At 35.1% G+C, this 12,676-nt stretch overlaps 1 protein-coding gene across 2 annotated transcripts in view; it reads right to left on the reverse strand.

The window, feature by feature from the left end:
• The window catches only part of prkd3 (protein kinase D3), a 185,902-nt gene that overhangs the window by 51,558 nt on the left and 121,668 nt on the right, over nt 1-12,676 (reverse strand). For both annotated transcript variants that reach the window (XM_009293241.4, XM_680391.9), the window contains exon 4: nt 1,109-1,240. In XM_009293241.4, the coding sequence (XP_009291516.1) occupies nt 1,109-1,240 (132 nt within the window). The remainder of the gene's footprint in view (nt 1-1,108; nt 1,241-12,676) is intronic.

The raw sequence follows: 12,676 nt of genomic DNA on the forward strand, positions 1-12,676 counted from the left end.
CTGTACATCCTGTCTACTAAGCAATGTGTAAGCATTTTGGACCTACATAGACGCATAACTAACATGCTATTTAAATTACAAAAACTCTGCACTGGACTTAAGACCAACTTTTAGTTTGTTTATTTAAGTTGCCTCAAAATAGCATTGTGCCAACAATGTGCACACCTCCTTTTCAGACCAGCACGCCCAAGAGTTAACAAAGTAGCCAAATGAATTTGCTATTTATCAACATAAGGCAAAATGTGAAAATGACAGTTGTGCTGGTTTGAACATAGCAACAAATCATGCCCTGTTTGCCTTGCGCCTTAATGCACAAGGTGTATGATAGGGTCCTAATAGTATATGATTAGAAACTAGCCAAGAGCGCCATCTGTTGTTAAAAATCTAAACTCAGAATCAATTCTTGCGTTGCCTTCCAATAATCTAAGCTGCTTTACCACTGCACACGACATTTGGACATGACTGTCGAAATATGACCTCTTGTGGCAGTCGCACAGAATTTCCAGTTTTGTCATCCACCAAGGGAGAGAAGCTGGATTCTGTCTGTGTTTGAAATAAAGCAAAAGCAAGAGTCTTTATTCTCTGTTCATTTACTATAGTTGATTTGAATAAATGAATGAATACTAGAAACTCATAGATCGCAAAAAATTTTGGAGGGAATGTGGAGACAACAAAAACAAAAATATATATATATATATTGTTTTATTACTCATTTATAAATAGAAATGTTTTTTAATATAAACTTTTTTTCTGATTAAAAAAAATTGACTATTTCTCATCTCGCGCATTCGAATCTACTTTGGACAACACCGCAATGCATCACATCCGGTTGGCCGGTCACATCTGGTCTAGTCACAGGATTTCAAATATTTTTACAGATCCACAGCTCACATCGAATCAGAATTTTCTGCATATGGAGATGATCGGAACTCCCGGACTACTCTTCATTGAAAATGAATGACTTCCAGTCTGTCACTTGTTGTTTGTTGTTTGCAGTGGAAAGGCGGCTTAACAGTTGATCTAAGAGTCACAATACATTGATTTATCATCCTAGCCTTACAAATAATCCAATATCTCTTCAGAATGTCTGTTTCTCATGTGACTGTACCTTCACACTTGAGGCCTTGCCTGACGAGCCCCCACAGCATCTCTCCACAGTAGTCACAGAAGGTGGGCGCTTTGTAGGAGTGGACGTACAGCGCATGAGGTCGTATCTGGAAATCTTCGACTGTAGCTTGAGCTGCAATCAAAACGCAACTTAAAGGACAACTCAGTAGAAGAATGGATGAAGCAACAAAACACTAAACAAAATAATGTAAATGAGAACAAAACAAAAGAACAGAACACAGAGAATACATTAGTCAGCATTAGCAGCACATAATTAAGGAGTCATACTGTTTCATAACATTCCAAAGAACAATGAAACTACTTGTTTAGCTTTTTTTTTTTAGTCAGCATCTGCAGAGCAGTTTGAGCTCCTCAAGGCAAATAGACATAGACAAAACTCCACAAGGCTGTCCTTCAGTTTGACTCAAGGTCAGTGATTAACTGATGTGACTCAGACTGGAACAAGTCCATGAGAATGATTCACCAGGCTGAAAATTCAATATCACTTCAGAAAGTGAACATGCAGGCCTGTGGAACAGCACGGTGTGGTTCTACAGTTCCTGTTTTACAGCTTGCGGTTTAATGTTGGTACTCTTCTGGCCGACTTGAATCTCACACTTGTCACTGTTTTGGTTCTTTATTATCGTTCTCAACAAAGTCTGAGGTTTACTTCAATACAGAGAAAACATTAGCACTTTTTTGTCAGTGGCTCTGTGAAAAAGCATCTGTCAAGAAATGCACTGCAAACATGAAAGTATAAGATCAGGAAAAAATTGGTGCATGGCAAACAGCATGCAGAAAAAAAACATTGGCAAAAAGTTACAGTGTCCTAGATTTCTTCCCTAGTGCCACAGGTGGATGGCAGTGTAATCATTTTCTTTCAACAACTAAAAGCAAGTTTTTCCATTATCAAAACCTGAAAATACACAACCAGTTGTTGCTGAAGTTACACGACAGAGTTCCATAACTTTCCCTTATTTTGTGGCATAAGTAAAAACCCTTTAGTAAGGGGAGCAGGATATACACATAATTGTATACACTTTACATCAACTTATGTAAACTGTTCTATTTGCACTTTGTGTTTTTGGTTCGTCATTACAGTTGCCAAGTATGTAACCCGTTTTAAAGATATGATTGCTTTTTTAGAAAACATAGCTATCAACAATGTTTCTTTGCATTTGTGCTAGCTGTTTTCTCCTAATGTATTGATTAACAACTGGTTTAGAGGGAGAGAGACAACATTTCTTATAAGGTTATTTCCTTATAAAATAAAGTGATATATTAAAGAGTTACCATATATTAAATAGTATCTTTTCTGCCAATTATTTCTATTTTATTTTATATTCATTCTATATGTATATTCTATAGACCTTTTCTAATTTATTGTATTATTTGAAGCACAAATAAAAAATTCACATAAATTTTGTTTTATGTGCACACAAAAGTATTCCCACAGCCTGATGGTATTTTATGTGACCAGTGAAGAGATGGTCTATGAGAATTCTGAATATTTGTTTTGGGGGGTGGGATCGGGGGTTGGGTTGGGGGGTAGAAGTTCAATTTACTTGAACTTCTAATTTTGTTAAGCTTCTTTGACACAATCTACATGAGAAACATGCTATAAAAATAAAACTAAATTAAATTGAAAAAGTTATTACTCAAAGATACTAAATTGTATATGGAACATGCATGTTTATATTGTAATAAAAGAAAACTGATAACAGATATTACTAATTATGCTACATGATCTGATACAGAGTTTGTTTTGTCATTCTAATCCTATAACAGCTTTGCTCATATTCTGAACACAAGCTAAGATATTTTAGATTAGGGGTTAACTCATGTATTACTTTTGTCAACTACTTTAGTATTATGTTTGACCTCGAGGGGGAGGTTACAACTGTTAGTAATGTTATAACTCCAGTTAAATAATTGTATCTTTATTTCATAATAACATTAAATTAACAAATAAATACATGTAATTGCATCGATGTAAAATAGATGTTACTTCACTAGATTACTATAACCTACTTGGGTCAGCAAACGTGGATAAGTATTTTCCCCATAGAAGGAGCTTAAAAATACTCTGTCATTTTTTATGGAATTGACAAAAACAGATGTGAAAACTACAAAATGTATTTTTTTTGCATATGTTCATAGTTACAAGAAAACAATATGTTTTTTTATTTTATTTTATTTTACAATTTGTAAAACAGACAGGAAGTGCTTTCCTTTTCTGTGTGTTTTGTAAATCCAGTGTTCCACAACATTGCTGATGCTACACCACAATCACCACAATAACTTAACAAACTGAACTGAACCAAACAGTACTGTGGCTCCCAAACCGTTAACCAAATCATGGAATTGGTGTATCGTTACACACCTATAAATAAAAAATGACAATTATCAACAGACATAACCTTTTCCCAAAACTTGATCAAATTAGCAAAACTATAAAACAACCAGTCATTTTAAGCTTTATAAATTTTATTAACTACATTCAACAAATTAAATGCAACAAGAATGATGCAGAATACGTGACTTGTTTTCTTCATCATCTTTACTGCCCAGTTTGCATTGACTTTGTATGTACTCTACTCACACAAATACTTAAACTTGCAATTGGGGTTACTGATGCTCTTGCAGGTTACATAAAATAATATGATGTGTTGGAGCCAGCGGGCCTTGACACATGCTTTAAAGAAATACAAGAGCTCCATTACTGTGCGATCACACTAAAAGCGTTGAGAGCATCCAAGGTCGCTCTGGCCGCTCTGGTGACAACACTGTCTGCCTTCAGCTCTGGCAGCAAGAGCATCAAAATTGACCTTGTATTTAAAGGGGCCTTTGCAGCATATCAGTTACATTCCCGCATAAAACATGCTTTCTAGTGTGAAAATGTTCAGACTTCTTATCAAATTCATTTAACAATGGAAGATCAAGTAGTGTGTGGTGTGGCTTTGCTCCATTTATTTATCCAATGTGTCCATATGTCTGATATATCCCGAAGCAGCAATACTGTTTTGTACTGTCGCATGAGATTCCCGCTTTTTTAAAGATAAACATATAACATTAATGCAAATCAGTAATTTCCCAGTAACTTTTTATGTTCCTGTAAGAAAACATTGCAAATAATTGGAAATCCAGCAAACGCAATAATCAAACCCTTGGGAACAACTGTGGTCGGAACCAAAATTCACAGGATTGTGTTCTCTGGTGTCCTCTCAAGCGGTGGACTTCTACATTCTGATTGCTTGCCACCGAACCGCGTCATAGCTCATTACTATAAAGTTGACTTGATTTCAACTCTTCTTGACGCCCACAGCGACAAAGACGCACCACGCTGCTCCTCGCCGCTTATCGCCACCGACTCTTATTGAAAATGAATGACTTTCGGCTACTTTGACGCTCTTGCCTCTTTCGGTGTGAGCGTATGGTTATAGGGATGTAACGATTCACTGTGAGCTGGTTGAAAATCGATTCAAACATGTGACCATTCAAATCGGTAGAAATGCTGAATGAATCGTAATACATATTTTGAACTGAGGGGGTGCTGTGTTTACAGGTGCAAGCTCGCTTTACCTGCACATCAGTGGCAAACAGTATTGCCAACTTTGTTGCTATATTTAGCGACTTTTCAGACCCTCCTAGAGACAAATTTTCAAAAAAGAGACTAGCGACAAATCTAGCGACTTTTTTGGGTGTTACTGGAGATTTTTATAGACTCATGCGTTCGTACTGTACTGTTCCAACTCTTCTCAACGAGCTACAGGCAATGCCGTCGGCCTTTCTCCTGCCTCAGAGCACTGACAGGTGGCCCAGTCCTCGTACAGCAGTCTCTACCACCTGCAGCCCGAGAGCAGACCACCCCTCTGCGTACTGACACCAAATGATTTAGCACTGCGAGTGTGAAGGTATTTCCCTTGTACTCCTTTGCTTTAAATTTAACAGTTAAATTTGACCGTTTATTCTTTTCTTGAGTTTAACAAAGGTGCCAAAGGTGCCATTGTTCACAATCACAGATATTTTTGTGATAATTTGGGAACTTGTCCGAGTTTATTACATCTGAGAGATCACTGCAAATTCAATACAAATCTATACTGATAGACAGTATTCAAACAACAATAAATTTAGTTAAATTGACATGCATAAATAAAGCGTAGTGCAAATTTTAAATACTCCTTTATTAACTATATGCTGCTAAAATAAACAGAGACGCTTGGGTGTGATAACATCAGCAAAATGCAAATTGATGTATGATGATCTAGCAATATTTAGTGACTTTTCGGGTACAATTTAGCAAAGTTTTATTAAAAATAGTTGGCAACATTGGCGGCAAGCAAGAGGTGAAGCATCAGAGTAAAATGACAGCTGTGAGGTGCACCAGACAAAACACAAACTGTGCAAATACTGCAAAAAGACAATTAATTACACAAACAGAACAACGGATATGATGCACATAAACTGTCAGCACAGTGAAACTACTGTCACAGACGTCTATATGCAAAAAAAACTATTCATAAGCCAAACCACGTAGACCAGATGATTTGGAGCTCCGCTTGCTCCGACCAGTGCTATGGACAGGCCCGGATTAAGAACTCATGGGCACCTGGGCACATTGTCTTGTAAGGCCCCCTACCCGGCCGCACCCCTATAGTTGAATTAAAAAAATTAAAAAATACTAATATTATAACAGTTTTTATATAAAATGAGTCTATAATTTGTTGCCCACATATCTGAATAAATGATTTATAGTACATATATATGTATAGTCTACAAAGATTAAGCTTATTTTTCTAAGCATTAAAAAAATACTAATAAAACTAGTAAAAATGAATGTTATTAGTATACTTTAGTATACTAGTTCAAGTTCACTGAAACAGTACTATATATAATATAGTACTAATATATATTTATTTATTTATTATTTTTAAGGGTATTTACTACGTTTATAACTTTTACTTTTACAAGCGTAAAAAGCATATTATTGGCATGGCATATAACAAACAATGCTTCTCCAATCCAGTTCTATGAATCTGAGTCACTTATTAATTATTTACTGTGTCCTCGTGATGAAGAGTAGGCAAACAGCATAGATCAACTTGATTATAAACCTAAAAGTATCCTCCGAAATCACACACACTATACCTTTTCTCCTCTCCGGTCTCTCTCTTCTTCAGAGCCTTTCTCTCTCTTTCTCACTCTCTCTCTCCTTTTTCTGTCTGACATGATGACTATACCATCATTATCCTAATCATTGGTCTGTTTAAAGAAGGTGTGTAAGGAACATGCCTCAATAAAGATGCCTCCTCTCCTCTTTCTCTCGTGTTTCTCTCCATATATTAAATGTTCTTCGCACAAAGCCATAAGGTCGGGGAATACGGGCTAGTGAAGTAGGGCTAGTTGTGGCAAATGATGATGACGAACAGAGTTCGGAATAACACCAGGTGGAAAATAACTGTTTATAGAATATAATCACTATTTAGATGCTGTTATGCACATATGAAATAGGCTAAACATTATTAAATAGCCTACCCACGAGGCACTTGTGACTTATATCACATTTGCGTTATTTTTTACAAAATGTTTCCTTCCTATTAAAAATAAATATATTTCCAATCTGATATGTAATGGGAGAGAAAAAGTAGCATGAGTTTAGCAGATGGTGTATTCGAACCGGGTTTATGATAAATCGCGTCAAAAGATGTTGCTGTCCCCTTTATAAGGTACGCCACTCACGCTGTATTTTGCTTCACTCTTTACTCATGTTGTCTCTGTCAATCAGACATTGATAGGCGTAAACCGTGAATAGCTTATTCCAACTAGGTGCGCTATTTGCAGTTAGCCTAAAAAGACACTCCGAATTTGGCTTTTTTTTCGCAGGGGCCCCAAGTGTGCACGGGCCCCTGGGCCTGTGCCCATAAAGCCCATTGGTTAATCCAGCTCTGGCTACGGAGATCACATGGTGCATCAGTGTTTTCATAGAGAAGAGAAAGTTGTTCTGTTACAGAACCAGGTACTAGATTATTTTTACCCTCTGCTTTTCAAATTAGTTTATGAATATTTTAATAATTTGCCTATTGATATTGATTTTTTAAAATGTTTAAGATTATCATTTTTAATTGTATTTTATCTCTGATATTTATACTAATTAACTAAACAAGTAATATTAATTATTCACCTTCATAATCATGTTCAACTCCTGACTCTATTCTACTTTCTAATTAGTAATTTTATAATCCTTTTTTTTTTTTATGCCAGTGGCCAGTCACCTCTCCACACCAGCTATCTCAGTCCCCGTTTTCAGCTAATGCCAGAAAACATAGATATTCTGATATTTCTTTTTAAAAATGTAAAATCCCAGCTCAGTCAGTTTTAGTTTGTTTATAATAAGGAGTCTTCTTTAGGTTGTATTATTCTTTTTTTATATTTTTGGAATTTATTCATTAATTTATTATTATTATTATTATTATTTTAAATAGCAATTTATGGCAGAAAACATATTATTTTGCAAAAAATGTGTAGCATATAAGAAAAAAAAAATAAAGGGTTCTTCGCCTTAAATTTGTTTCTAATAATTTAGATAAAGAAAACGAGACTAAATCATGAATCGTGAGACTAGTATCATGAATTTTATTGAATCGTTAGTTAGGTGAACCGTTACATCCCTACTCCCTTATCCAACATATACAGAAATTGCTGTATTCAAGATATTCAGAAAAGAGCAGACAAGAACAAAAAAACATCCTCTATCATCAAAAACAAAACAAAACATCAAAACATTCCATTTGACATTAATGGTTCAACTATAATCATAGCCGGCCTTCTCTATAAGCAAACTAAGTGGCTGCTTAGGGCCCCGCCGCCAGGGGACCCCCACACCCTTCTAGTGGCAAAAAGGAAACGAAAATAACGCTCTTCTTCGGCAAAGAAAAGCCAAGGGGGCAAATGACGACGAGAAAAGACAAGAACAAAATCATTTTTAGCATCGCTTTTAAGTGCTTACGATGATGTTAAAGACATAATCTAGTAGCACATTTATTGAAAATAGGCAATTACAGATTAGTAAACGTGGTCTACTTATATGAAATATTTTATTTTTTCCTAGTTTTACAGACCCGTTTTTTTTTTTTTTTTTAACTCTAAATTGCATTTTACTGAAATACAATACTGAAGAGTCTTTCACTGACATATTTTTACACTGATAAAATTTTTCCTGAGAAATGTTTATAAAAGTTATGTACTAATTGAATTAATCATAGTTTAATATAAGCTCTGGACCCTCAAGTCTAAGAAACAGGGAAGGAAATAATAAAGTTTGTGTTTGGGTATCAACATTAACCCAGTATTTGTTCATTCCCTTTTTCTGTTTGTTTATATGGATATTTTTCACATTTACTTTATATTATTTTTTTATTGATTTTATTATTTATAATTCAATCTTTGCATTAATTGTAATTGTTTGTTGTTGTTTTCTTGAGTTCAGAATGTATATTGTATTACTAAGTTGAGTTGTGCATTTTCATTTTTGGCCAACTATTGCTTACTGTCTTTCAATGCAGAGTTTTTACTTTTGGAATTTATTAAAATAAAAAAAAATTAAAAATAAAAAAACTCAACCTAGAATCTTTTATAAATCTAAAATCTGTTTGCTAAATTAATAAAATATGTTTTAAACACTCCAGAAGGAAGCAAAGTAGGAATCACTGGTTCCTTTATTAAATATAGTTTAATTATTCATTTTGAAGCTGCTAGTTGACAAAAACAGTGCTGTTTTAAAATGTCCAAGACAAGTCATTCAGAGAGTTAAGTCGAAGAAATCAGGTTTCACTTTTCTGTTTCATTTATTGTATTTAATAAGCAATAAAATCATCGTGGTCCGGTTTGCAATGGCAATACTCCACTATAGAGCAAGGTAGGGCCCCAAATTCATTTTGCCTAGGGCTCCCAAATGTAGAGGGCCGGCCCTGACCGTAATCATATAAAAAGAACAATTTTGTATCCCAAAAAACTGGAAAAACTACTTTGTTTTGGGTATGTCTTCTGTGTCAGATATGGGTGCAGGTTTATTACGGTGAATGTGATGCTTGTGAAAATTGTAAACATGCACCCTGACCTGATGCGCGAGGTAGAATATGGGCAAACATTCAAAAGATTATATTTACAGTTTTTGTTTTTTAAACATGAGTGTTCTTAGAGATTCGTATGATAATAGCTGAACCACAAAAGCTACACTGCTTGAATTTTTTGGTTGATTTTTTTTGGCTCCTTTCTGGGCTTTGGACTTTGCAGGAGACTTGGTGTCTATGAGGGATCTCTCTGATTTTACTTAAAATATCTTAATTTATGTTCCAAAGATGAATTAAGGTCTTTGGAAATTGGAACGACATGAAGGCGAGTAATTAATAACAGAAATTTTATTTTTGAGCGAACTAATCTTTAATACTAGCTGTAAAGGGGACCTAATTGTATCTCTCAAATGTAGTTTGCTTCGGCCATGTCCTTGAAGAAAACCTATTCCCTGGTGTCAGGACACAAGCAAAAGAACAGAATCTAAAAGTTGATCAAATCAAACCAGCTAGGGAGAGAGAAAAACAGAGTGCATTCCTTGTTGAAGATCAAACAGAGAAAGCAGAGTGTTTTAGCTTGCACTGAATCACATGGCAGGCAGCAGTCCAGAGCTCATAATGAGGCATTCATGAAGACACTGCATACATTATACCAAACCAGCCAACCAGCATCTCAGACTTCAGGCAAAAGATCCAAACATGCTTAATAAACTCTAAATTCAAATGAGAACAATAAAGGCAGTCTTTTAAAGCTCCTTCAAATTCTTTTCCAAAACATTCACTTTCAGGAGCTCCCCAAATAAAGTGCAATCTGTTCCACTGCTGACCTTGAAATGGAACCAAAATACACAGCTAACAGTTTGAAACTCATCTTGAACAGTGTGAGGACAGGACAAGGATGTCAGTGCAGCCGATCATTCAAACACACGATCTCAGACAAAAAGCAGCAATTGACTGAGGTACTGTTGCTGTTCCTTTGAAAAGAGTGCTAACTAAAAGAGTATTTTATTAGCACAGTTGATGGGCGCAGGAAAGAGAAACACAAGACAATGCTGAGGATTAGTATGTGGAATTAGATTTGTTTGTTTTGTCAAAACAAAAAACATTATTTTGTAACTTGACTGTAGTTATGGCCTCGTTTCAGATAGGAGGTTAAATGAAAACTCTGAGTATGTTAACTTTGAAATGAGAGAAACAGTTTCCCTTTTTAAAATGGCATCTTTGTTAAACTCAAGAAAGCAGGGTAAGTCCAGCCTGTTTCTGAAAGAGAGGTAACTTTAACTTTAACCTAACCTGGTCAGGAGCAGGTTTTAGTATCTAATTTAGAGTTTCTGTCGGTCTGCTCCCCTTTTTTAAAGACAAAGTAGTATTTCTCGCCTTAGCCTTACGTTTCCACCTACCAATTTTTGCGCATTTTGGATATTGACATAAAAAAAACCATTGGCGCAAAACTTAGTAGGATAAACTTTTTTTATTCGATAAGAAAAGATGGAAAACGATGGAAACACTTTTACTGAACAAACTCCAGTAAGTGCATTAAAAACTGGTTTGTTATAAGAGATTATTTGATGATGAAAATGTGTGTGAATGGACAAATCAGCAGGCTGAGCCCAGTGTAAAACATTTGAAATAATGTTTTGGTCATTCTAAAACGCCTTAACCATTTTAGTATTATTGTTATTATATTATTAACTACCTCCACCAGTGTCTAGCTGATGCATGTCAAGAGCATCTGTTCTCCGCATCTCATGGCTTCAAACTCAATCACGCGTTTATTGTGTGTCGGCGTTGTCTTCTGAGGTTAAAGTCATTTATTAAATAAGTAAAATTTTCACACAACTTCTTCGATCGCAGCAAATTCTGATTTAACTGTTGATATTTGGTGCCAGACAATCAGGAAGGGGCGATTTTGTTCTTTTTGACTCATCGGATGGAAAGGCTGCTTTATTCGCATGTCTTTTATGCAATATTCCAGTTTTGCACTTAAATTTAATTAGCATTATTGGATGGAAACATAGCTATTGCCTACATTTCAGTCACACAAAGAACAAAGTCACGTACAAGAATGGCTTGTGTTTTTTTAATGAATGATTAGCTTAAAGTCACTGACTAGATTAATGGGATTATTACTCGTTCTAAAATCTCATATCAACTTATAGGCTACCACTTGATTAATATAAAAAGGCAGACGCACAAGTGCACTTTACCCATGCGCGCTTTATTCTCGAAATGTATAGTTTGTCTAAAGTGATTTTTACAAACTATATAGTATACTATGAGCAGGGATACGATTAGTTCTGTAAAATTAGTGCAGGAGTTCCATTGCCATTTTCCTGCACGTGACTTCTGACCAACCGAAAGGTAGTTTAGGAAATACATTCAATAACCACTGGCCAATGAGTGATGTGTACTTTGTCAGATGACTGCATTTTGGTTCTTTTCAACTGGTTCGGACTAAAGCAATCAGTGTGGTGTGAAAACAACCGGCAGAAAAAGACAGCAGAAAATGCTACAATGTATCATATGTTGCCCTTGGTCCGGACCAAATGAACCAAACTAAAGACATGAAAGCACCCTTTTTTGACCTTAAACTGATTAACATGTGTAAAAGTGGGAACCTTAAATAAAATTAATAAAATTTTAAATAAAATTTCCACAGAACAATAGGCTAAGGTTATCTGCATTATTGTTTTGTCAGATTTGTTGTAGAAACTATGCAATAGCCTATTTTAGGTAATTTAACGCAATTACATCTGAAATATCTTCAAAATTAAGACCAATTTCCCACTTTTTCCAAGTGTAAAGTCAATAATTGCCACACATTACATTACTTATTGTATTATACCTAAATATTTATATACTTTAAATGTAATCTTACACTTGACTTAACTTGAGTAGCTGTGTTTTCCAATGCTCTCCAATGTTTTTCAATTGTCTCTGTTTCGCTGATGCAGTGTGGCTCTTTTAAATATATGGTCATATTACTATATAAAATCTATAACTTTGTATGAGCACATCAAGTTCAGCTGGAGAAAGAAATGCTGATCTCTTTTTTTAGATGTTGCCATGGTGACTCGTAATATCTGCACTCCATTGATAATGCCTTTTTATAGTTGCGGTATACACGCTTAACTTCGAGTTAGTCTACTCAAAGTTAATAAACCTAATGCAGATCTGCTATTCTGAAACTAAAAACTCTGAGTTTTTAATCCCTCAGTAAGTCAACTCAGAGTTCAAGTTTAAAATCAGAGTTGGTAAAACCTCCTTACTGAAAATGGCCCCAGATCTGGAACCATTACCACTTCTAAAATATATCAAAATATTAAACTATTAAATTAAGCATATTTTAATATGCAATTTCACCTTCATTACAATAGGGCACAGAGGTGGCATATAAGTATTTACACAGGATTTTTAATGCAATATTCCTATGTATCTTCAATCGATATGAAAAAAGGTACACTTATGATAATACTGTAGCATTGTATAGACTGCGATTT

The sequence above is a fragment of the Danio rerio genome, chromosome 17 (genome assembly GCF_049306965.1).
Source record: "Danio rerio strain Tuebingen ecotype United States chromosome 17, GRCz12tu, whole genome shotgun sequence".
Classification (NCBI taxonomy): Eukaryota; Metazoa; Chordata; class Actinopteri; order Cypriniformes; family Danionidae; genus Danio; species Danio rerio.